Below are 27,163 nucleotides of genomic sequence, written 5' to 3'. Positions count from 1 at the left end.
GTGACAATACTTTGCACGCATCTCAACCTAGTTGAAACGGACTTGCGTGCAAACTGGAGCCCCCATTTGATAAGTACTTGTTTGATTAACACACTTAGGACCGTGTTTTTTCATGGTTGTGCATGACACTAAGGCAAAAACGGTGTTTTATGCTTGATCGACAATGCAAAGCATATCCGATGGGCACAATACTTTGCACACACCTTCAACTAGGTGGAATTGAATTACATGCAAAGTGGCACACCCATCCCATAAGTGCTTGATCGGATAACATACCTAGCAGTGTGTTTTTTTTACGGATGTGCATGACACTAGAGCAAAAATAGTATTTAATGCTCGATCGACCATGCAAAGGATATCCGATGGCACAATACTTTTCGTACACCACAACCTAGGTGGTATTGAAATGTTCTCAAAGAGGCACACCCATCCGATAAGTACTTGGTCAGATAACACACCTAAGGGCGTGTTTTTTTGCGGATGTGCATACCACTAGGGAAAAAACGGTGTATAATGCGTGATCGACCTTGCAAATCATATCCGATGGTGACAATACTTTGCACACACCTCAACGTAGTTGAAACGGACTTGCGTGCAAAGTGGAGCCCCCATCCAATAAGTACTTGTTTGAATAATACACCTAGGACCGTGTTTTTTCATGGTTGTGCATGACACTAAGGCAAAAACGGTGTTTTATGCTTGATCGACAATGCAAAGCATATCCGGTGGGCACAATACTTTGTACACACCTTCAACTAGGTGGAATTGACTTACATGCAAAGTGGCACACCCATCCCATAAGTGCTTGATTGGTAACATACCTAGCAGGCTTTTTACGGATGTGCATGACACTAGAGCAAAAATAGTATTTAATGCTCAATCGACCATGCAAAGGATAACTTGGCATGTCCATCTGATGAGTACTTGATCGGATAACTTCTCCCACCAATAAATTAAGTACTAATTAAAAATTATAATAAATGAGTAGATTATTAAAAAGAGACTAATATTTATGTAATTGTTGCTACTGCAGCTTGCTTGCGAAGAACTCTCACAAAGGAGATGGCTATAGATTTTGTTCCATGGATGGATGTGATTTTATGTAGCAAAAGAGAAGTAGTTGCATTTGCTACAATCCATGATAGTGATCCCAATTCAGTTTGCCACTTTCGAAGACTTGGCGAAGATAAGGTGGCAGTTACTGTATCAAAGATCCTTAGCGCACATGTTGAGCTAAAGTATAAATGTGGAGATATGGAAACACATGGAGATGTTATGCCCTACAATACATCCAACAAATCATTTATAGCATGGGACAAAGATGAGACTTATGCAACAGACATTATCAAGAATACAAAGTGCACCACCTTGGATTTTACTATAGGGGACATTTTACAAATGAGATCATTTGCAAATAAGACTGTAACAGAAGGTGAAGTATTGGGATTTGAACAAGTGGAGCAATGGTCATTTGCACAGATGAGGATTCTAAAAGTCACTGATGATGGTATGGTTGATAACATAACATCCTTATGTGATCCCTACTATAAGGTAGGCAAGAATATGAGATGGAGCATGCAATTTTTAAACATGAGAAAGAAGCACGTGGTTTTCAATGATAAAGACAAGGTATACTACAATATCAAAGGACCTAAAAAGCGTGCCCATGTGCCAAGCTCTATCACTTAAAATGTGGATGATTTCAATATACTCAATTATAGAAGTGACATCTTATCTGGAGTGGATGAGTTCATTGGTTCCAAGAAACAAAATGATTTTAGAAGCGAAGCCTTATCTGGGGTGGATGAATTCTTGCACAGTGAGAAGGGCAAAGGTTTCAATAGCAATGTCTTGTCAAGTGTGGATGAGTTCATGCATATTAACAAACCTGGTGTCAATCAAGCTTGTGGATTTGTGAAAGCCATGCAAGATGTCCCAATGAGTGATGTTCTCTCAGGAGTGGAAGAGTTTCAAGGTTCTCAATACTCTCGTAGAATATTGAATTCATTGAATGGTCCTAAGAGTATGTTAAAAACGAGGATGAGATCAACAGAGGATTATTCAATATTTAACTTTGATTGTGATATGGACAAGGATGCAACGACCAATCATGGATGCTTGGTTACAAAAAAATGTGAGGAGAAGAAGTGCATAAACACAGATAACAACGTGCACGAGGAACGAAAATGGTCATACATATGCATGAAGAGAAAGCGAATCCAGGCAAATCCACAAAAGCAACCAAAGAGGAAGAGAGTAATGAAGGAGGAGAACATGTTAAATGCATTGGGATATCTATGTTGCAAGCGAAGATGTATGCGCTTCATTGATCTTGCAGACATCAGGGAATGTAGAGGACACGTGTGGCAAAGAAGAGGAAGCGAAAGAAATGAATACCTTCTCACAAGTCTCTCTTGCTTTCTTCAGAATGGCAATAAAAGGCTAAGTTCAAGACAAAAGGTAAAACCTCTCGTAAATGGAAAAAGGATTTGCAATAAGGCATATCGCAATATTACTGGATTATCCCATGGTACATATTGGGATTTAGTCAGCAAGGCAAAGGGCGGCAACAAATTTAGCATTCACGGTAATAGAGGAAGGTCCAAATCAAGAATCTCAACTATCAAGGCAGCAGCAATTTTGCAAGACTTCATACATGAAAATGCTTTACCTCAACCCCATGTATCTACCAAACTCCCTAACGGTGACGCGATCACTAAAATGCACCTTCCAATGGGCTTGACAAAGCTCGAAGTATTTGACTCTATTGCAGAAAAGCAAAGGCAAAGAGGGGATGCCGTAGCTTCTTCTCATACTTTGTATACTCTTTGGAAGAAGAACTTTGGATATGTTAAAATCCCAAGGAGGCAAAAAATGTCAAAGTGCAATGTCTATGATGATTTAAAGCGAGCGATTGAGAGTGCAACATGTCCAAATCAAAGGGAATTATACCAAAAAAACCGAAAATCTCATCATGACCTTATTCGACATTCTAGACAAAAATATGCATTTTGGAAGGAGCAAGCTATTTCGTATCCCGATGACTGCATGTGCCTTATTGTAGATGGCATGGATCAGAATACAACAACATTGCCTCGTTTTGTTGCCACTCCACCTAAATTACAAGGAAAGCACTTTCTAAAGACACATCTATGTGGAATGTTAGTGCATGGAATTAAGTTCTTTGCAGATATATGGATTGATTCCTTGCATCTACATGATAGCAATCAAGTTGTAACATCTATTATGAAGGCAATTCGCAATGTACATGCAGAAAAAGGTCACCTACCACCGACTTTGAGAATACAAGCTGATAATTGCTAGCGAGAAAATAAGAATGTACTCATGTTTGCATTCTGCTCCATGCTAGTTGCTCATCGAATCTTCAATGAGGTCGAATGTGGATTTTTGTATGTTGGGCATACACATGAGGATATCGATCAGGTTTTTAGCACAGTCTCAAGGGAGCTTAAATGCAAGGATGTGGAGACAATAGATGACTTGGTAAGAAGATGTGGCAGGCAAGTTGGTGGTCGTAAGGAAAGTACAGTATGTGAGAGGCTCGAAAGAATGTATGATTGGAAGAGCTTCATTCTACCTTTCATACAAACGGGTGGTGATGCATTGACAGGTCATACCAATCCACACTACTTTCGTTTTTTTTTTTAAGATGAAAAACCCGTAATGCAATGGCAACAGTATTCTCATGATACAAAATGGGAACCTAAAGAACCTTACAATCTCTTAACTTCAATTCCCAGCAAGGAAAGATATCCAACATGGGCTCCTCTACAAGAATTCAATGAGAGGTCTAACTGTGAAATAGAAGGATTAAAAGCATTTATTACATACAAAGAGGAAATGCTCCGGAGATATCCTAATTCGAAGCCTACTTGGAGAGAACACACTACCACTGTAATTAACAAGACACGAAATTTAATAAAGGACCTTGAGAGAATACGAGGCTCAAAGGATGTCAAGGAAGAATGCAATATGTTTTGGCCAAATGTTCATAACGATTTGCGCCCAGCTCCAGTCTTTGAAAATGAATTTGTATCATTACTCCCACGTCCATATTGTGGACCGAAGAAGAGAGAGTTTATGCCACAAGTAGATATAGAGGTCGATTGTTTTGTTGTGGTTCGGCCATCGGATGATGAATATGAGAATGTGAAGTTTTGGGTTGCAAAAGTAGTTGATGTGCAAAGAGATGACCAAGGGAGAGCTACAACATTTACAGCGGTATGGTATGAGCCAAAGGGCAGGAAGGAGAATATGGATAACAACACATTGTATACTAATTGTATAATGAAGGAGTGGGTCCCAAATGATGAAGCGGTCTCTCAAGTTTCGACGGAGACAATCATAGTGTCTTGGCATTCAAGGGCAAAGAAATCAAAGAAGCGCATGGGATATGAGGTAGAAGGAAAAATAAAAATACCACAGCAAACTATTTTGCATATACACGAATTTTTAAGGATGCTCGCCATGGAGGAAGTAGAAGGAGACAGCGCAAATGAAGAATGTCCATGACTAAAGCTTTGTATTGAAGTCCATTGAAGGATTTTATTTGGGTACTAGGCAAGAAGCCAATCCAAGACAATTATAATCAGAGTCATCACCTCCTATGTCAAATGAGAGTCAAAATATGCACTGGATGTCACCCAAGGGTCAAGGCTTGCCAAGACAATAGGGAGTTAATGCAGATGGCACCTGGCAAGGGACTATCACATTGAGCAATAAGACAATGGGGAGTCAATGCACCCAAGGGGCAAGGCTTGGGAAGATAACTTGTGGGAGTTAATGCAGATGGCACCTGTATTTTGCACTAGGTGTCACCCAAGGGTCAAGGCTTGGCAAGACAATAGGGAGTTAATGCAGATGGCACCTGGCAAGGGACTATCGCATTGAGCAATAAGACAATGGGGAGTCAATGCACCCAAGGGGCAAGGCTTGGCAAGACAAGTGGGAGTCAAATTATGCAGATGGCACCTGGCAAGGGACTGTCATGACATTGAGCAATAAGACAATGGGGAGTCAAATTATGCAGATGGCACGAATTGAGGCTCTTTAAGAGCAACAATTTAAATTGTAAACATATGTTCAATCTATATCATTTTGGATATAAAGACTCTAGCTGAGAGCAACGTCTCTCAATGTAATCATATAATAATAGCTATAATTGCTATTATACCTCTTTGGTTCAATACAAAACTTGGGTCTTATGGCATCATGTCTTTTTTCTATTTATTAAAAGTTTTAAAAATTTTGTGCATATTGCGAGTGACAATGTTATTTTCATGAAATATTTAAGTCTCCTTTCATGGATTTATAAATTTATCATGTCAAGGAAAAACGTCAAGGAAAAATATTAAAAATAATTAAATTAACAAATAACTTAGATATAGCTAGAATTTCTGATATAGGATTATTTCAAATTCTTGCATGTTGGTGCAAAAGTATAGATTGGAAAAACAATATTTTTATGTGAATATGATAGTGCCACAAAGTGAACTTTTGATTTGGGAAGAATTTTTTCAGAAAGTAAAATTTTGATTTGGGAAGAATATTTTCACAAAGTAAAGTTTTCATTTGGGAAGGATTTTTGGGCTTCGTCCAAAAACAACACAAAAAGTCCAAAATTAATGAAATAGGTGTTGTGGGAGATAACCTCTAAGAGGACCTCTTGAGGGGGTCCAATCTATCACCTCTAGCTGAAGACATCGACCTATGTGAGCCGTGTACAAGAAAAAGGATACCTTCTCCACACTGCCCGAGTGCCGTGGCTGAGGTCTTGCACTAGCTTCTTTATCCATATCAAGGGGGGTTTGTTGCATTGGCTTAGGTCTTGCACTAGCTTCTTGTTGTGTTTTGTGAGGCTTAACCTCTTTTTCTATAGGCTTTGTAGGATTTTGTGGATTATGCAAGCTACCACATCACTTATCCACTGGTGACTCATTATCCATTATAATTCCAAACCCTTATGGGTGAATGATATTGTCATTTTTAAATGTCACACATACTATCATCGTCCTTTGGATCAAAGAACCATATTTGTGACATATATAGATTTTGTAATTCTGCTACATCTACGAGTTAAATCTTGACTAGGCTTTGACAGTTGCTTGTCTCCTCTTGACTTTGTGTCATCACACATTATTGGTTGGTCGCATATGAGTTTGTTTACAAAAATAAAATTTGTTGCAATCAGGTGGATGATCCATAATACTTATTCACAAAGAAATATGTTACATCATGGGTTTATCATGGGTTTGTTATGTCAACTCTAATTTTGTTGTCATTGTTTGGATTTGGAGACATTTGCTAGTTATTGTTTGGATTTAGAGACATGTGCATCTTTATATTTGATACACTTTCTTTGATGTGCTTTACACATTGTTTTACATATTGCTCTTGATCGATGCTTGGGCTTTTTTCTTCTTGATGCATGTGGCTTGGCTTTTGTCTCCCAATTGTCTTGATCAATGTGAATTTTGTTCGACTTTCGATTGCATGGCATTATCCAAATAGTCATTCTGAAGCTAAACATTGATGTGATATCAATGTTGATGTCTTTTATCTTGTCTCTTACAAGATTTTGTGCACTGGAGTTCTCCATTGCTTTGCATGTTTGCTATATGCCTGCATAGGTTCCATCTTTTCTTCTCATGCATCTTCTTGTGTTGGTGCGTGTTCCTTGCTGATCTTTATATGTCTGACATATATGCAAAAAAGTTTAATTTTTGATACGCGACATGCTATCAAAGTTTGATTACACTAGCATCTTCTTCCAAGTTGTCATTATGAAACTGAGGCATAACTTTGCCATTGTATGGGATCTATATTCTCTCATCTCTCTCCTAATGATATAGTTGTCCAATCTAATGGTAATTGTTCATAGCTACTTGCACTAAACTTTTAGCATTTCCTACTTTTTGCAACTGGCATCTCTTCATGTTTCCCATTCTCTAATGGTGGTGCTCTTTGTTAGAGGCTTACGCCGAATTGTATGAAAGTCTTATCTATGTCTGTAGTGGTACTCACTATTGGAGTCTTATTCATATTGTTTATATAAATTTCTTATCCACTACTTTGAAGATCATGCCCAAGAGGTGCAATCCAATGCTCCTAGACTAAGCCAATAATTTTCAATCTACCCTAACTCAAACGTGTGCTCATTTTTAGAGTCGTTACTACTTTCTTCTTGCCTATGCTAGTCATGAGATTTTGCCTATATTGGTCAATGAGTTTTTATAAATGGTTTGATTTATGAAAAATCTTGTTAATCGAGTCTCATGCGTTCAATAGAAACCTAAAGTGATACTTCATTGCTTGTAGTCCTTTGATCTACTTCTATTGATCAAGAATTTGCTGATGTTCAAATGCTCTTGCTAAATTTCCTTTGGACAATTCTCTTATGTCATGTGATTAAATTTTTCAATGTTTGGCTCTATAAACTGGCTATTTACCTAATTGGCTCCTTTGTTGTCTAGATTGATCCTAATCTGGATAGGCTACCCCCTTTAATTTGCACTTGGCTGTAATACAGCTTGTTTGCTTGTCAAATCGCCGTAGATTTGTTTTGTTTTGAGAGCTAGCTTTGCTGTGTGAGGCACTTACACCCACCAGACATCTCATGGAGACCCACCAGACATGTTGTGTGAGGCACTTGCACACACCAGACATCTCATGGAGACCACCTTATTTATTCGATGCCACCTCAAGTGTGGACCCTACGTATTAAGTCGAAACTTAGAGAGCAGAGAAGATACCAGGACCCTGACGGACCTAGGCGTGCAGGACTTGCCTTCGATCCCCATCACCACACTAAAACTCCATAAACCGGCGGGTGCCCGATCTAGAGCTGCCATACCCATACCTGATGTTGTAAAACACTACAACTATTCCTACTGCAGATCACGGGAGCAGCACTGTTACTTTCCTCCCAGCCATCCTTGTTGAAGCTTATGAGCTAACAGAGAATTACCAATCAGAAAACATACGTAAAATCACACATTCTCCTCTCTCTCTAGCTTCAACAAGCCCCATCTCCCTAGATGGATCTAGATGCCACATGTCATCATCACAGGGCCTTCCTAATGCAACATTTCACCCCTCTCTTGGGATGCATTAATATCCTGTGCCCCTAGGCCCATTCCTTGCATTAGGCCCTTAGCCTTAGATCCACCTAGTCTGGTGCTATCAACCCTCATTTAGGACCTTGACATTAATTCCCTCCCGATCATTTACATGAAGTGCAAACAAATAATTACAAACATAGATCCTTTAAGGGAAATGTCGACTGATTCTTCCAAGGTCATGCTACCTCGGCTAGAACGTAACATTCCTTCCCTCTTCAAACATCAGCGTCCTCGATGATAAAACCTAGGAACACTCTCCGCAACTGGTATACGGATCCCAGGTAGCTTCGGATAGAGGCTGACCAAGCCATGCAACCAACACTGTGGGTATCTTCCGATTTGCATTGTTCCTCGGTCCAAGATTCTTGTTGGTTTGCGCTGTTGGTTTGCGCCTCGCATTATCCTCTATCTCCTGAAACAAAACCACACCTTCGATTAGTGAGTCACCTGTATGTAAAAATTTCTTTAAGCGCGAAACATGAAAAACCGGGTGCACCTTACACCCCTATGGCAATTCTAATTTATAGGCTACCTTGCCTATACTCTTTAGAATTAACCACGGCCCACAGTATCGAGGTAATAACTTAGCACACTCTCCTGAAGTCAACGACTTCGAGTGCGAAGGAACTCTGAGAAAAACTTTTTCTCCTTCCTTAAATACTCTTATAGACCGGTTTTCATCTGCATACACCTTGGCTCTATCCATAGCTTGGCGGATATTAGCTCTCACAAGTGCTAGCATCTCCCGCATCTGAACCACAAAGTTCGCGGCACTAGGCACTTTCTGAGGTACTCCAACTATAGTTGGATTTGCTGGTCTATAACCATAGTTCAGCTCAAACGGACTGAACCTAGTAGAGGAATGTTTTCTATCATTGTAGGCAAACTCTGACAATGGCAACCACTTGTCCCATGTATGTTGCCTCAATGACACATATGCCCTCAGCATATCCTCTAAAGTCTAATTGACTCTCTCCGTCTGACCATCCGTCTCAGGATGATCCCCACTACTCATTCCCAACTCAGTCCTTAGTGTCTCAAATACCGCTGTCCAAAAATGACCAGTAAATCTGACATCTCTGTCCGACACTATGGATCTAGGCAATCCATGCAAACGAAATATATTTCTAATAAACAAATCCGCCACTTGCGGGGCACTAACAAACTCTCTAGTCGGAATGAAGTGAGCCATCTTGGTTAGACGATCAACCACCACAAGGATAGAATCATACCCTCCTTGTCTTGTAGGCAGTCCTACAATAAAGTCCATGGAAATGCTCTCCCACTTACTTAGTGGTATTTCCAAGGGCTGTAAAAGTCCGGGTGGCTTCACCCTCTCGGCCTTACTTACCTGACACGAGAAACAATGTGTCACATATTCATGAATATGCTTTTTCATCTTTGGCCAAAAGAAATATCGCTTCACGAGATCATAGGTCTTCTCGACCCCTGGATGTCCCGCACATGGACTATCATGGCACTGTCGAATGACTCTCTGCCTGAGATCATTTTGACTAGGTACTACTACCTTGCCATTTCTCTTCAGCATACCATCCTTATGGTATATCTTGCATAAGTTTGGCCTTTTCTGGATGCCAGATCATCCTTTTCATTTTCCCCGGGTCTTAACACATGAGCCTTAGGCCATAAGCTCTGGACAAACTCGTCCATCTTTTGAGTTTCCCTAATCTCGGTCATTAGAGCACTCTCTAATACTGTGAAACTCAGGTTGTGCATAATGCGAGACAACGCATCAGCAACCTTATTATCTTTTCCTCTTTGGTACCGAATCGTTAAATTAAACTCCTGCATGAGCTCTGCCCACCTAGCTTGGCGGCCCCTCAAGTCAGGCTGTTCACAAAAATGTCTCAGAGTATCATGATCCACATCCACATAAAACTCTGAACCATACAAATAATGCCTCCATGTTTTCAAAGCATGGATAACAGCATACAACTCCAATTCATGAGTTGGCCAATTCCTTTGAGAGGGAGAAAGCTTCTTGCTTTCAAAGGCTACTGGCCTTCCCTCTTGAAGGAGAACTGCTCCTACCGCAATGCCACTTGCATCGGTTTCCAGGAACAACGGTTTCTGGGGATCAATTATTTTTAGCACCGGTCCTGTGACCACAGCTTATTTTATGGTGTTAAAACTTTCTTGTTGATTCTATCCCCAAATAAAAGGTACTTTATCTAAGGTCAGATCAGTCAATGGCGATACTATTTCGAAATATCCTTTGATATGCCTCCTATAAAATTGGACAAATCCCAAGAATGATCGCAATACGCGGTCAGACTCTGAGGGATTGACCTAGTCAATATCGCAGCCACTTTCTTTGGATCCATTTCTACCCCCTGTGGAGTAATTATGAACCCTAAATATTCAAGCCTAACCATACATAGTATAGTTTTCTTTTTATTTACATAAAGACTGGCTTTCCTCAAAGTACTGAACACTATTCTGAGGTGTTCACGATGCTCAGTAATACTTTTACTGAACACTAGAATATCGTCAATAAAATGTACTACAAATTTTTTGATATACGGACGTAGTAAATCATTCATAAGCATGACGAATGTAGCCGGAGCATTGGTAAGTCCGAAAGGCATTAACAAAAACTCATAATGACCAAACCTGCTTCTGAAAGTGGTTTTATACACATCCTCGGCTCTAATCCGGATCTGATGGTAGCCACACTTAAGATCTATCTTGCTGAAAATCACGACTCCATGTAATGCATCTAGCAAATCATCAATCCGAGCCATAGGATACCTGTGCTTAACAATGATATTATTCAATGCTCTATAATCTATACAGAGGCGAAACATATCATCCTTTTTCTTCTTTAATATCACTGGCGAAGCAAAAGGTGAGAAACTTGGTTGAATCTGCCCCAACTTGAGGTATTCTTCCAGTTGCCTACGCACCTCTGCCTCTTCAGTAAAACTCATTCTATAGGGAGGTCTATTTACAAGTTCTGCCCCCGGAATCAGTTCAATCTTATGCTGAACATTCCGCTCTGGAGGTAACCCATAAGGTAGTTCATCCCTAAAACATTCAGAGAACTCCTCTGTTATAAGATTAGCCAGCTTGGCCATCTCACCACTTCGCGTAACATCAGTGCTAGCCGAAGAATCATCAACCGGCTCTACCGATGTTGTGCAAAGGAATAAAAACTCTTCTTGAGCTTTTCGGATTTCCATCACGGAAACCAACGGTCCCTGAGGTATATCTTTCTCACCTCTCAAGACATAAAGCACATCATTCATCTTGAATTGATATACGTGCTTTTTCCAATCAATGATTGGATTCTTCCTAGAATGCCACGCCATACCCAGGGCTATATCTGCATGAGCAAGCTTGGTTATTTCAAAATCAAGCTTCTCAGCATAGTCCTGAATCCGAAGCTCCAACTGGGTAACCCTTTGGTCCCATACTTCAGTTGAACTTCCATCTGCCATCCTGACCATATACGCATAGTCAGATGGACTTGTCTTTAATTTCAGCCTCTTCACGAGCTTGGAGTTAATCACATTGTAAGTTGACGCCGAGTCAAACAACACAATGACATCATGATTGGCCACTTGCCCTTTCATTTTAATTAACTCCGTATCATTAAAGGCTGTATACCCCGTTGCTGCGGGCTTAGATAGGATGTTATCAGGTGCACTCGTCACTAGCTTAGCAACAGACACACATAACAAACAAGGTACTAACCTCTGAGAAGATCCCGCTAGCTGAATCTGCATCTCTTCCGCTCTGGGACTTCCTTCCATCTCCACGTCGCATTCTGAGATCACCATCTCAGCCATCCGATGATCTTTGTTACGTGGACAATCCTTCCACTGATGAGGCTGAAGGCAACCAAAACATAAGCCTTCTCTCCTCGCTTTTTCCCTTTGTTCTAGGTTTAAGGGAGACTTAGACCAAGCCCGGGCTGCCATTGGGGTTACGTTCCTCTTCACTCCAATGGTGGTACTTGGTTTAGGAGTTTCAGCTGGTTTCGCTTGCTTGGCTTGACCACTTGGCTGAGAACCACTCCCTTTACTAATCCATTTCTTCTTAAACCCAGATTTCTTCGGATACCCATACTGGGTTCCGACCTGTGCAAACCCACTTGGCCTGCTGCCCTTGGCATCTTCATAGTTCAAGGCTATGGCTATTGCATCATCTAACGTGCTCGCGTACTTAGCCCGAACTTCCATTTTTATTCGATCATTCAATCCAAATATGAAATCTTTCACTTGGACTGATTGAGGCAGGGGTTCATCAATCTTCATTACACTCTCTCGAAACTTATTAGTGTATTCTACCACCGATAAATTTCTCTGACGAAGGTTCCTATATTGATCCCAAGCTCGGGATGCTTCGTCAAGAGGTAAGAAGTGTTTCCTGAACTCTCTTTTAAACCCCTCCCAGGTAGTGGATGCTATACCATCTTTTTGTTGTTTAATCCACCACCGATCCGCTGCCTCACTAAACATGTGTGGCCTCACGGATCTTCTTGATGTCATTTCTGATTTCACAAATGGCGAACGCCTTGTCCTATTTGTGTAACCAGGTCTCAATGACATCGGAACTACGGTCCTTCATCCGACCAGAATACTTTTCTGGCCTGTAATTAGCAATATTTGGTACTTTAGCCTTCCTAGGCTCGACCGTATGGACACTAGACTCTGGTTCCATTGGAGCCTTTCCCTTCTCCTCTCGAGAAGGTCTGGCAGACATACTGTGTATCGCTCTCCTAAGTTCAGACTGCCCTGCATTGGCCTGTAACTACTGCGCTAATAACTGCTGCAAGGCATCCTCAAGCAATGCAATCCTACCAGATAAGGTATGAGCTACTGGGCGCAACACCTGCTGGGTCGGTCGAACTTCTGACTCACCAGGGTCCCTCCTGGAAGCCCCTTCTTCTGCTTCCATTCAGTTCAATGGGTGTTTTTCTTCTTCTTCTTCTTCTTTTTTTTAAAAAAATAAAACACCGCTAGAAAACTGTATTTACAACAGACACAAGTCAAGGTACTTGCACTCTTACACAATTCCCTATACTAGGGAATTCCTGCAATCCCACATGCACACTGACTAGGCATTTGACACGGCATATATCTCAAATAGCGCTTTTCGCTATCCTAGGGAAGCTCCTGCAAACTAGCTCTGACTGAAGCACATAGGCATAATCTCAAGCATAATATGTCCCTTCTACAGCATCAAAGCTTCATGCAGACTAATCCCTTACGAGATCCTGTTTATGAAAGTAGAGCATCAACCGACTAAATCCAGAAAAAAAACACGAAATTGATGGAGGTCAAAGAGAGCTCCCTGGTCATCGACGATTTCGTCACAGCCTTCTTGGATCATCTTCTGCTTCACCCTCGCTGTCCAAGTTCTGAATATGTGGCCAGCTGCTCGTCGAATCCCTTGATACGTATCTCTGTCACGCTTCCTTTCACAAGTGCGTTCCGTCAAAGTCTTTCATAATCTTTGTTTGCGTGGCCTCTTATCCTTGCCTACGTTCTCTGGCTACGGGTCGCCCCTCCACGAATCATCGAAGGCCTCCCGTTTATTCTTTACTTCCATTGTAGACCACGGGCAACGCCAACCTTCCGTCGTAGATCACAGCAGCGCCAACAACCAACTCACGGGTTACTTCATGATCACCCCTCTCCTGATTCGTCGAACGCGTCGCAGGTCAGCGTTGATCCCGTCTGTCCGTCGTAGGTCAGCGTCGATCCCGTCTGTCCATCGTAGGTCACAAGTCGTCGAGTCGCCACACCTATGCTCCACGCCTGCTGTCCGCTATCACTGATCCCCGCATGGACTCTCCATCACCCAGATCGTCTTTCTCACCTAACAACCTCCTGGAGGCAGTGCGGGATGACCACCGCTCGAAATCCGTCCCCTCTCTAACTCCTAGCCTTGGGCTCTGATACCAAATGTAAAACACTACAACTATTCCTACTGCAGATCACGGGAGCAACACCGTTACTTTCCTCCCAGCCATCCTTGTTGAAGCATACGAGCTAACAGAGAATTACCAATCAGAAAACATACGTAAAATCACACATTCTCCTCTCTCTCTAGCTTCAACAAGCCCCATCTCCCTAGATGGATCTAGATGCCACATGTCATCATCACAGGGCCTTCCTAATGTAACATTTCACCCCTCTCTTGGGATGCATTAATATCCTGTGCCCCTAGGCCCATTCCTTGCATTAGGCCCTTAGCCTTAGATCCACCTAGTCTGGTGCTATCAACCCTCATCTAGGACCTTGACATTAATTCCCTCCCGATCATTTACATGAAGCGCAAACAAATAATTACAAACATAGATCCTTTAAGGGAAATGTCGAATGATTCTTCCGAGGTCATGCTACCTCGGCTAGAGCGTAACAGATGTAGACTTTGTTTGGAATCTAAGTTCAAGTAGATTTGATTCTCTAGCATGTGCTTGCCATTGTGGTCATCTTTTTGAAGTTCAAGTAAATTTGATTCTCTACCGTGTGGTTACCACTTCAACTCGTTTGATTCTATCACCTTTTTCTAATTGTATCACTTTGTTGTCTTTGGATGTCCTTGTTGGCTGAAATCCTTGCTCAGATTGACATGGTGACTCTTGGATCAGACTAAACTCTGCACGTCAATAGTCGTATATGGATCACAGCTCCAAATGAGTTCCACTCAAGGATCAACCCTAAGTCCTCCAATGCCAAATGAGTTCCACTCAAGGATCAACCCTAAGTCCTCCAATGTAACCTGCATACTCTTCGTTGCATGTGACTATCCAGTCTTTTAAGTCCTTGACTACAAATCTTCAGGCCTCCAGGGAGGGGCCTCTCAATAGCTACCCATGTCAGCACCGCAACCTCCTCAAATTCTGTAATACCATCGTTTACAACCATCAGCAACAGCATCAAATGCCTCTGCCCTGAAGCTTCCCCTTCTGCCTTGAACCCTCCATTCTCTTAGCTGGGAACTCTATGACAACCGAAGAACCCAAATCATAAGCTAAAATTATCAATAAAGTAAAATGGGAATACCTGCCCCGGGTTTCAACCCCTCTTGTTGTCGCCTGCCATTGCATCCATCCAAACATGCCCTCCACAATCATCATCCCTGTATAACTCCTTTGAACTGAACAGCCAGTGGCCCAATACTTCTGATGTCTCACTCCAAGTATCAGCACCATCCTTACCTTTACTCATGTAGATAGTTATGTCCTCAGCTTCAATGACTTGAGCAACTCTAGCCATCCATCACTGCTTCCCCCTCTGGATTTACTGATCATCTTTCAATGTTTAACATGAACATGGTGACCAGACTGTCCGCAAACTTCACTTCATGGATGCTCACAACAATTATAAGAACAGCTACTCAATTTGACACTTCCTTCTTGGACTGCTGCTACTCCTTACTCTAGTCAATGTCTTCTGTCTGCAATCTCTTGCAAGTTGTCTAGGCTTATCACAATAGAAATACTTTTTTCTTCTTCTTGTATTCCCCATCAGAGTTCGCGGGCTTTGAAGAGGCTTTCTTCTTGAGCTTACCCTAACATTTGCCTTTCCTTTGCCCATGGAAACATCCATCATCACCAGCTCCCTCCCCCATGTGAATGGCGAGGTTCATTTGCCGTCACAAACCTCTAAAGCTCCTGAGAAACATATTAAGTACTAGCAGGGCTATGTATACCTTTTGACCAACTGCTATCAACTTTGATTCCTGATCACCTTCACAGAGGTAATGGTACACAAACTCTTCACCTATAAATATCTAGATGAATCCAGGAACATGCTCCAAACTCATCCTCTAAAAACATAGTGCAGTTTCAATCTCATGATAGTCACTCATAGGGTTGACACCATAAACTCCATCATGCATAGCAGGGACTAGCTACTATGACATCCCCACTGAAGTCATCAGTGCCCAACAGTGGATGTAGACCATAGTATAAACATATTCCCTCATACAAATCCACATACTTGAGCATCCTTTAATTCAGCCTGTTTCCTTCTTGAAACTTCTTATTTGCAATATGGACTGGACCCTCTAGCAGTGTGTGTGTGTGTGTTTTTAAAAGACGACTTCTGAGTTTCAAGTTTGGGCATGCCGCTCCCTGCATATACAGTTCAAACTTCATTCATTGAGCCTAACCCCATGAGTACTCTTTGGGGGACCCATATTACTATCATCAACCCCAACATGGCATTGGGTCAGGAAACAGGGAGTGGAAGTGCAACTACTGTGGCGGGGAATTTGTTAACTCCAAGACATGCCTTATTAGCCATGTGTCTCACCTTGGTGGCAGGGGCATTGGTGCATGTCCTTCGGTTCTTGCTGAGAATACACAGCAAGTTACAGGATAGAATACACAACACTTCAGTGGGCCCCATACATTGGTTGGTGCCTTTGCAAGAGGAGAATTCGTTGGGGCCTAACACTATCACCCTTGATGATGCTATGGACATTGATTCCAATACTGCAGTTGTTCCCTCCCATGCAGAGAAGAGGGCTAGGCAAGAGCTCATGCTACATCCTCACAATTACCCTCACCGTCACCCACTACTACACCTACTTTGAAAAAGAAGCAAGGGATTTCCCCAGTGCATTGCCCATACTTTTGGTAGAAAGAGTAGCAATGTGTGGCAGATACTGTAATTGGGAGGACTCTGCTCAAATGCAATCTTCGTTTCAATGTCTGCAAACACCACAGTGAAAGAGGATGATCAAGGCAGTGGGAACTATGGGACCTACAATTGCATGGACAGGTGTGACATGTAGAGCAATGTGCAACATTTGTCCTTTAGGATGATAAGATAGGCAAAATTAAGAGATGCCAGCACTAATGTGAAGTCATTTTTCAACACATCCGATAGAGTTTCCTTCCATTGTATAGATAGTGTGATTCAGCTTCCTACTACAGTTGCAGTCTTCTTTAAGAAGCAGCCAAAGGCCTTGGCCATATTCAACGAGCAGCACAACTTGAAAAATTATCCAACCATTTTTCTGCTTTGCATGCATGCACAATGTTTTGAAGCGCTTTCTTGTAATGGATGCAGCTCTTCAAAAAACAGTGGTGACTCTATCAGGTCAGAGAGCATGACAATACAGAGAATGACTTGGACCACCCATTTGGAGTAACATGCAACCCAATGAAGGATCTCCTTCCCTTATTGTTATCTTGAATATGTAGGGAAATACTCTTGGCCTTGTCCATCATTTCATGGAACAATTGTAGGTCTCACTCAGTACATGATAATTGTAATATTGTATCTACATTTTTTCATTATGCTTGTTGCAAGAAATAAGGTCTCTAGTGGATACAAGATGGTAGCCCTCCATAGGCTCATCCATGGGCTTGTAACACTTTTATCTCCACTATTTAAGTCAATTGATTTATTCAATAGCTAGAGTTGCTTGTTCTAGGGTGCTCACGACGGACAAGTAATTGGAGCTGGACATGAAGCTTCCTCAACACCAGAACAGTAGGGACATGTTCTTCTCTAGACCCTTGTCTAAAAGCAAACAGATTGGCGTGAAGCACACTTAGCGGGATACATAGGGCTCCTCGAGTCTGGACTTCAGCTCTCAAGATTGTCTCAGATGAGAGACGTCTCTATCCTTTGGTAAATGGTCTTACTTCTCAATTCCCTTCACCTTTCAAATATCAAAAATATGCGCAACAAGAGCATGTGAGAGAAACTAGAGTTCCTACTCCTTGATCCATACAACAATTGAAAAAGAGTTGAACACAAGACAGCTCGAGCACTTAGTATGCTGCCGTGCAAACTTAAGGCTTATCAAAAAGCTTAAAAACTTGGCAAGGCCAATGCAAGTAACTTAATGATAACACATGTATCATGTACACAGTATCATATATGCTGTATGATCTAAATTCTCAACATATTATGCAATTAACTTAGTGATAATGCATGTGTCATGTACACAGTATCATATATGTTGTATGATAAAAATTCATGGTGCATGCTTCATAAGTTGTCTCGAGTCTCGACTATTGCATGGCATTGAATAATTGGTAGCTTTATTACAGGTGGATCCTACAAGGATTGGCATAACAAAGCTGCCCACTTCTGCTCCTGTTGTAATTTGAGTAGGTGAATATATATGCACAACTACCTTGACCATGAGCTTGCAACACTTTTTACCTCCACTATTTAAGTCAACTGACTTATTAAATACCTGGAGTTGCATGCCGATAGAGATACCTACACTTCTCTAGTGCTCATAAAGCACGAGCAATTGGAGTTGGACATTAAGCTTACTCAACACTAGAACAGTGGGGAAATGTTCTTCTCTAGACCCATGTTCAAAATGAAAGAGATTTGTGTGAAAGCACATTAAGTAGTGGGACACATATGGCTCCTTCAATCCTCAAGTGTTGACTTTGGCTCTCAAGAGATTGTTGCAGGAGAGAGATGTCTCTGCCTTTTAAAAATGGTCTTACTCGTCGATCCCTTTCACCCTTCAACTGTCAAAAATGTGTAATAAGAGCATGTGAGAGAAACTACTCCATGATCCATACAAAAATAAGAATGAGCACAAGACAACTCGAGCGCTTAGTATACCGCTGTGCAAACTTGAGGCTTATCAAAAAGCTTAAAAACTTGGCAGGCCCAATGCAAGTAACTTGGTGATAATGCCGGATCGTGTATACAGTATCATATTTGTTGTATGATCTAGATTTACAGTATTATATTTGTTGTATGATCTAGATTCTCAACCATCACACATGCTTAATAAGTTGAGTCTTGAGTCTCGCCTATTACATAGCATTGAATAATTGATAACCCATCTGCCCAATTATGCACAATTATGCACAACTAAATAGAGAGGTTGAAACCATAGATAAGTTATTGGTGCACCTCACAGGCGATGATTTTAGCTCAAAGGAATAGAGGCAAGCATAGAGGCAAAGACGGTGGACGGGTAGCATGAGGCCATGGTTGTACTATCCGACATGACACTAGGAGAGTCATGGCATGAGATCGTGATCAACGTGAAAAAAAAAAGTTGTGGCCAAGACACTCTTGTAATCAGTAGCCTCAACATGGAATGCATCTTAACTCAGATTTTACAAGTAATATAGAGGAGATGCATCCATCCCAATTAACAGGGCAGAAATTTATAAATGACACGGTGAAATACAGTACAACATATGACCATTCGATTCTATTACATTCTCTCTGTACAAGCACGTCAGTGAAATAAGAAGACATCAATTCGATCCGAAAGCCATTCATTGAAAAAAATGACATACTGAACACCCATGTTGCTTCTATGACTGGCGGATCAAAATTCAGAATAGCAAGTGGATCACAACATGAGGTTGCGAAAAATAAGAGACTTCTTTTTTTTTAAATTAGTGAAAACCCCAATGAGAATAAATTGAGAGCTAAAGATTTCAAAGAGAACGTTTTATTCTTGCAAAACTGCCCAACAAACTTAGTGAGAATACAAACATATTCTCGACAGAAATTTCATGAGGAAATAGCACAGTGGAAAGGGTAGCCAGGCAACCACATAGAAAAGACATTTACCAAGGACAACTTAGGCAGCTGGTGATGGAAAACAGAAAAGCACACCCATGTCCCCAATGGAGGTGATGGTTTGTAATCAAGAGGCACAAGGAATTAGCTCGTTCTAGTAGGAATTATCCAATATTGTCTTTCGAGGATAGTATCATACAAGGTGAGAACCAAAGGAAAATCAGATATACAAATAACTACCGCAGCAAAAAGGCTACTTCTAATGCCTCGGGTTCTTGATTTCCTTTGTCTCCACCTCACAGGTCTACAGCAAACTCTTGCATAACATTTTGTAGACATCCTGTGGTTATGGTCACACATACAAGCTAAAAGACAAAAGTGAAACAAAAGCATTTCATATCCCATATACATAAGGCCAAAAATTTAGCGCTAGACATCATTAGTATTAATTAAGCTGCTCCTAACCTAAATTTAAACCAAGATGATCTTGCATTGAAAAAGGTAACATGACTTTTTGGACTAGAAGCTGAACGTTGCCCTGCATGACCCGACTGTCGATACATTGATATTTTGGGGGTTTTGGGCATGGCTATCAAGCACATAATTCAGATATAGTATACAAAATACAAATCCTAACAAGGTGTAGCTAATCTGCATAGATACATAGACGACTTCTGAGTGCATGCATACAGTATCGTGCATAGGCTCAGAAACAAGAGTATAATGATGGGTACTGGTAACTTGCCAGCACACCTTGTATATATCTAGATGAATCCAGGAACATGCCCAAACTCATCCTCTAAAAGTACAACACATAGTGCAGTTTGAATCTCATGATAGTCACTCATAAGATTGAAAACCATAAACTTCATCATGCATAGCCATCACACATAGCAGGGACTAGCTACTATGACATCCCCACTGATGTCATCAGCGCCCAACAGTATAAACACATGCTCTCACACATACAAATCCACACACGCACACATACTTGGCCTGCATTTATACAAAGGTCTTCGTACTGAGTTTCTGTCAGCACTCCAGAGGTGAAGGGCAGACTCAGCTGGACAAAGGCTAGCACTAAAGGAGAAGGCTAATCGAAAAGTAGTCCACATGCTCTTCAATCAAGCTACAACAGCTTGTGAAGACTAAGCATCCAAGCAAAAAAATGCTTAGACCATCTAGCTGATAGGGCAACGCACCACTTAAGATAAAAAGAGTTTATCGCAATATCAGCAGACCACAACATGGACGAAAACTTCACAAGATGAAATTTGCATGTATGCTAATAATGCAGAAGCATATATCTAGATGAATACAGGAACTTCTGTTCAAAAGCACAAAGCAAAATTGTAACAGAATAATATCAATCACCCAGAATCATCTAAGTCAGCACCAGAAGTAGCCATCTAATCTCATCAGTAAGGCTTGTGTGGTTTGAAAGACGTCATTGTACATTCATAAATTATATAGACATTTCTTCTATTCTCTTTTTCTTCCCCATAAGATAAACAACTCCACAACTTGAGAGATAAGACTCTTGTGCCATTTAAAAAACAGCCTGCCAAACTAGGCAATGCAAAACATGGTTACAACAGCATAAGCCTCCAATGTGGAGAAATGCATCAATCGATTGCCTATGATTTTGCCCTTATCCTTGGCTTGCATGCTCAGATGCAAAAGAACTGCTCGTATAATAACAAAGGAACAAAATTGTAAGCCTCTCATCTACTCAAGAGTTCCTATATTTGTTTTTATAAGCAACCACACTTGTTTGTTGCTGAGGTGCAGACTTAACCCTAGATGACCGCCGTATAAGAGCATCCTCAAGTGCAATTCTTTGAGCCATATCCTTGGTTCTCTTTTGCAACGCATCACTGCAGCAGAAGTGCACGACAGAAAATTTACCCCACAATATCAGATATTAGCCTTCAAAAAAATGTCAGCAACCACGTAAGCAATGTCAGAGCAAACTTTACCCATGTGTATCCATATTCTAAAATGTGCTGAAACAGGTCTTACCTAATCTTGTTCGTCTGCTTTTCAATTTGCCTTTGCAATGCCCTTTCCCTTACACCTTTGGGATTCAAGGACCCGTAGAACGCATCAAGCTGGAAAGCACCAGACCGAGTTATACTTGGCAAAATGAAGGAAACAAAAAAGGCATACCAGCTCGAATTACAAAATTTTCCCAAAAATACAGCATGATAGGTACAGAATACTTCACTACGAACCTCTTCCTTTGCACCGTAGTATGCCCATTTCATTGAATCTTCCTTCTCCACAAAGATCCGCCCCTCTCTAGGGAAAAACCAGTATCTATTGTAATCACGATCTCTCCCTAAAGGATTTGTTCTTATAATTCGTTTCTCCATCTCCCGTTCAAGATGTTCTTGCTGTACAGGAAAGCAACACAGAATAAATCATTACCATGTTCAAAAACCCGAGACTCAGAATAAATCATTACCATGTTCAAAAACCCGAGACTCTGCTCCAACAAAACTTTCAAGGATCTTGATTTTAATTAAGGATTGTATGTTTTAAAGAAATATAGATGCTCAGGAAATGCATGCCCATGTACAGAGATGGTTGTTACCCTTTTCTGCAGCTCAATCATCTTCTTTTCTTGGAGTTTGCGCTCCTTCAATACTTCCGTTCGAGCCTTCTGCTTCTCCTGGACTTTTTTCCGTTCTTCAATCCTTCTCTTTTCCTTCTCTTTCTCCTCAGCTTCTTTCAATGCAGCCTTGAGTTTGAGCATTGATTGCCTTGACCGAGAAGATGCCAGGGCAGTGTCATCTTCAATAACCCTGTCCAATACATTTGACTTAGATAAACGGTGCCAAATATATACAAGGACAGGAAAGTTAAAAATAAACCAAATCTGTGAGACTAATGAAAATCTAATCAAAGAATGCAAACTCTACCCATTTTCACACGTTCCGTTGGCTAAACCATTGAAGTCGATATTTGTCTCCAAGCGGGGCTCTTCATCCTCCGCACCTCCGTCAGAGTCACTATCCTCCGGGTGTACTCTTGTGCTAGCGGCGGAAGAATCATGAGCAGTATCTGTATTTTCAATCTGTTTTAAACGTTCTTGAACCTCCTTACCCCTCCTTATTTCTTCAACCTCTTCCTTCCTTTTCTGTGCTGCAATTGCCTGCTTTTCTTCAATATAGAGATCCAATTGATCCCTAACTGCAGTGGAAGCAAGACTCCGGTCCACCAGTTCACAAAGAATGTCTAATTTCACAGAAGGTTCCAACTGCCTATACAATCCTTTGCGTATTGGAGATGCATGTGGTGCCAGTTTCTCTAAACCTTCTAGTTCCATAAAGTTGGACAGATCGTCTTTCAATGTCTTTATAGAAACCTGTCCACAACCACAAGAGAACATCAGCTTCCCTAAAATTTTGAGGTTGACCACGTGCAATCATCATATAAGATGTTCATGTGATACAATCCTATCATTCCAGATTGTAGTAGAGAGAAAAAAGAGCCTCACTTCTGCTTTTCGCCGCCTCTTCTGTACAAAGGCCTGATGGATTGCAGGATCACTCAAAGCCAAACTCAGCAAGGCATGGTTTGCTTCCTTCAACAGTGTCGATTCTCCTTCTTTGCACTCCAAGGCCTTCTCAAACTCTTCCAGCGAAAATGGAGACAAACGGATGGTCTTTCCAAATAGCACACAGAAATTCCAGACCATCAGCAGGCGCCCAATGCAGTCCATTGGAAGAGGGAAATCTGAGGATGGAACCGGCCTCTCTGAGAAGGGAGGGTCATCAGGAGATGGCTGAACAAGAGAATCCTCTATGGGATACTTAACAACTTTCAGTTTTTCAGCTGAACCTGCACAGGGCATGTAGCTAGCAATGAATATCACAATTATTGTCCAGCTCGAAACCTTTAAAAAATGCACAGTGACAACATTATACCTGCTGACGCATCATCCTCTGACTTTATTCCTCCCTCCTTAGATCCCTCTGTATCTCTTTTCCTTCGTTTCTTGTACACATGAGCTTCAGGCTCCATATCTCCTGATTGTCGCATATCCTGATCAAAAGGAAAAAGGGAGAAGAAAGCACAGAACATAGAGTTCATTAAAAGGGGATCTGAAGCTCAGAGAGTTCAAAATGCCGTGCCAGGTCATCAAAGTGAGGCTTACAGGTGATCTTTTGCCAATTCCATTTGCTTCTGGGCTGCTTGGCTCCTGTTTCAAAAAAAACTTTTTCAATTCTTCTGGGGGGTCTGTTGTTATTTTGTACTTGCGACAAAGCTTCTCGTGAACCACCCAGGGTGCATTCCTCACTGCATTATCCGTGACTGATTCCCGGATGAAAGACTTTAATAGTGCTCTTGTAAATGGATTCTTCTTCCTGACTAAGCTATCTGCTGCCTCTATGGATGTCCGTATTACATTCTTGTCACTGTCTAACCATCCTACTTCATACTCATCTTTGCCACTTTTATCCTCCTGCTCCTCTTGTGTAATTGTTCTCATAACCTTACATGGACGCGTAGAGTTCGCTTGCACACAAACTATCTCTTCACCGACCACAAAGTGTTCTTTGTAAGCTTTCAATATCGTATTCACAAGCTCATCAAGCCTAAGTACACCTGAGTACCCAGAAAACAAAAAACACATTGTAAATGATCTTGAATTTGCACATTGCCAAATTAGACTTGTAGGTAAAAATGAAGAACTACATCCCAAATATAGAAGGAAAGCTTTGCAAGGGTCAGCAATGTTCTTTTCAACCAGCCCTCTTCAACAGTACACAGAAGAACTTGGTACATGTCTAGACACAGCCTATACCCAGATCAACTGCTAGTGCGCATGACCACAATGATCAGTCACCACATACAAAACTTTCTAGAATCCATCAGACCCCTCGCAAATGCCATAATCTACATGCTACATCACCCTTGGGCAGACACATATTTTGAAGAGCGGAATTTAGATGGACCCAGTTGTGATATTCCCATGAAGTGTAAATCGGATACATCCATCCCCTAAACAAACAAGCAGAGTATTGTCCTCTATCTATACACGAATTCATGCTCCAAATTCCAGGAACATGATTTGTAGACGAGACTGAAACGCACAAGCTCTAGTGCAAACAACAGTATATCACAGTTGCACACGTAAAAGCTACAAGAAATATGTTGCAAAGCCTTTAAGATAAGAAGGCAATCTGCAGTTAAACCAATCAAGATCCAGAGAAGGGTATATATCTAGATGAATCCGGGAACATGCCCAAACTCATCCTCGAAAAATACAAGAACCAGAGAAGGGTATGCAGCAAAAGCCACCGTACATAGTCTTGGACACAAGTTGAGCAGTGTTTAAAAGCTTCTTCAAAGAGCAACAATAAAACTGATACAAAGGCTGACTATTTGTAGAGAAGTCACCGTTATTACAATACCACAAAATAAGGCAATTAGATACTGGTGTCTGGAAAACTTACTGAATTGAACCAGATTTAGTACAGGGCCCATAAACTCTTTGGGAAATTGTTGTACTTTCTCTGTTGCTCTGCGCTCTGAAACAAGAGCTTCCTCGTAGGTCAAGTTGGATTTACCTGTTACCTTACATGTCCACACTCTTTGACGATAGAGATTAATTCTCTTCAAATATTCTCTGGGGACGGAGTTGAGAAAAACAATGGCAGTACTTGTTAAAGCGTCATTTCACTCTTCAGATGTGGAATACACACACCTATTACGTACGACGACAGGAAAAGAAATGGCACGTTGCAACATGCTAGCATTTGATGGCATATGAAAATAGAATGGAACCAGGAACAGGATACTCATAATCTCTGAATATCTCCTTAGTAAACCGCACTTGGAAGACAAGCTCGTGCGATTTCAAATCATCTGGCGGTTTTGTGAGGCCATGCGGCTTTCTTTTGAAGAGCGGCATAAGGGCCGATTCGTTAGACGCTGTAGTAAAAATGAAGATGAGTTAAAAGCTGCCACACAAACGAGAATCCTTTTTCTTCTCTCCTAGTTTGGTAACATACAAAACTCAAACCACAGCCAAGCATTCTCCAAACTGACTTACCTGAACGAGCTTTCAAGCAGCGTCAGCGACAAACACGTATTCTCGGTGCATTAGAAATTTCTGCCATCCAAAGAAAATCATGAACAAACTCATGGGCATGCCAGATTCCCGCCACCCAACATGACCTTTCGTGAAAAAGGCATGTTGGCAGTTGCGTAGTTCACTAGGGATATGAACAGTCGAAAGCAAATCAAACTAGGGCGTAATTTGCAGACTTCTTCACACGGACACGAGGAAAGAAGAGGATACGTACAACGAGATAGTTGGGCGCCGGCAAAACGAAGAGCACGTCAGGGGCAAAAGCGAAATGCAGCAGGAGGAGCCCTGCGGTGCCATGCAGCGGGAAAGGTGGCGATCGAAGGGATACGAAACCAAAGGGGGGAAGGGAGCTGCGAGAGAGGCAAGCAAAGGGTTTTGCTATTTGCGAGAGAATTTACTTGGCGAGCTGTGGAAGGCTCTCCCTGCTGCAAATTCGCTCGCCGGGCTGGTCTCTCTCTGATCTTCGTCCTCGTGTTCCTGCTCTTCTTGAGATTTCTGCTTCTAAGACTGCGTCCTGTGCCTCGTCTGCTGCGTCTAGAGCCTGCTGGACTTGAGATGCTGCGGCAAATTTGAGAATTTGGGAGAGGATGGCTATGGCGGAGGGTATGAGTTTGCAGCAAAGCTAGTCTGGGGAGGGGAGGAGGACTGTGATTGAATGGTGAGGGTGTTCTTGATGAAGCTTTTTGGGGGGAAACGAAGAAGAAGAAGAAGAAGAAGAGTGCAGAGATGTGAAGATGAAGCAAAAAACAAAACCATGTAAGTATGCGCGCGCTCACATCAAAAAGAGAGAGAAGAGAACAAAGAGAGAGAGAGAGAGAGAGAGAGAGAGAGAGAAGAGGGGAGGCATGGTGGTGCCTCATAACATATGTGTTGTCCCTTGGATGTGTGCGAACGCGCACACGCGCTTGTGGTGTGCGCATGCACGCGTGTGTGAGAAAAATTTGTGTGTGCATGTGCGTGTGCATGTGCGTACGTGCATGCTTTCTTGTACGTGTGTGTCTATGTCTGTGTTTGTGTCTCACATCTTCCAACTCCTCCTCACTCAGATTGCCCATGGAGTGTCACGGAGGGGAGCCCCTTGCTCTTCCAGCCATGTGATTACGAATGTGGGTACATGGTGCTCTATGTGTGTGTGGTTTTACAAAAAGTGTGTATTTTATATTTGTAATTTTTGGCTTTTAACCTCTTTTGAGGTTTCCCGTATAACCAAAAATGTGTGTGTGTGTGTGTGTGTGTGTGTGTGTTTTCACCCAAAAAAAAATGTGTGTGTTTGTGTCTACGTGTAATTTCTTCTTTGAAAAAAAGGTGTGTGTGTGTCTGAGAGAGAGAGAGAGGCAAAGAATCATCCCACACGGTTAAACCTCTAACCAAGCATAAAACACATAAGAGATTGGATAAAAAGTTAAATAAGGCTGAAC

General features: G+C 41.6%; 1 protein-coding gene across 3 annotated transcripts; it reads right to left on the bottom strand.

Moving 5' to 3' along the window:
- Positions 1 to 21,042: 21,042 nt before the first annotated feature.
- Positions 21,043 to 26,546, bottom strand: LOC147879998 (DDT domain-containing protein). 3 transcript variants are annotated; one of them, XM_087371806.1, is made up of 13 exons: positions 26,144 to 26,546; positions 25,960 to 26,030; positions 25,707 to 25,766; positions 25,453 to 25,585; positions 25,108 to 25,280; positions 23,805 to 24,256; positions 23,575 to 23,692; positions 23,145 to 23,488; positions 22,567 to 23,012; positions 22,239 to 22,449; positions 21,877 to 22,038; positions 21,665 to 21,753; positions 21,043 to 21,519 (listed from the first exon to the last, which is right to left on the bottom strand). In XM_087371806.1, exons 4-13 carry the CDS (start codon positions 25,563 to 25,565, stop codon positions 21,375 to 21,377), a joined length of 2,253 nt encoding a protein of 750 aa, XP_087227932.1. In that variant the 5' UTR covers positions 25,566 to 25,585; positions 25,707 to 25,766; positions 25,960 to 26,030; positions 26,144 to 26,546; the 3' UTR covers positions 21,043 to 21,374. The 3 variants fall into 3 exon arrangements, with proteins under 3 accessions (XP_087227932.1, XP_087227930.1, XP_087227931.1); XM_087371804.1 differs by having other exon boundaries at positions 25,960 to 26,546; XM_087371805.1 differs by lacking the exon at positions 25,960 to 26,030.
- Between the last annotated feature and the right edge of the window lie 617 nt (positions 26,547 to 27,163).

This window comes from Dipteris shenzhenensis, chromosome 33 (genome assembly GCF_047967505.1).
Source record: "Dipteris shenzhenensis isolate YYH24624 ecotype China chromosome 33, Dip_SZ_1.0, whole genome shotgun sequence".
Lineage (NCBI taxonomy): Eukaryota > Viridiplantae > Streptophyta > Polypodiopsida > Gleicheniales > Dipteridaceae > Dipteris > Dipteris shenzhenensis.
The sequence above is the reverse complement of the archived record's forward strand: the minus strand, read 5'-3'. Positions and strand labels throughout refer to the sequence as shown.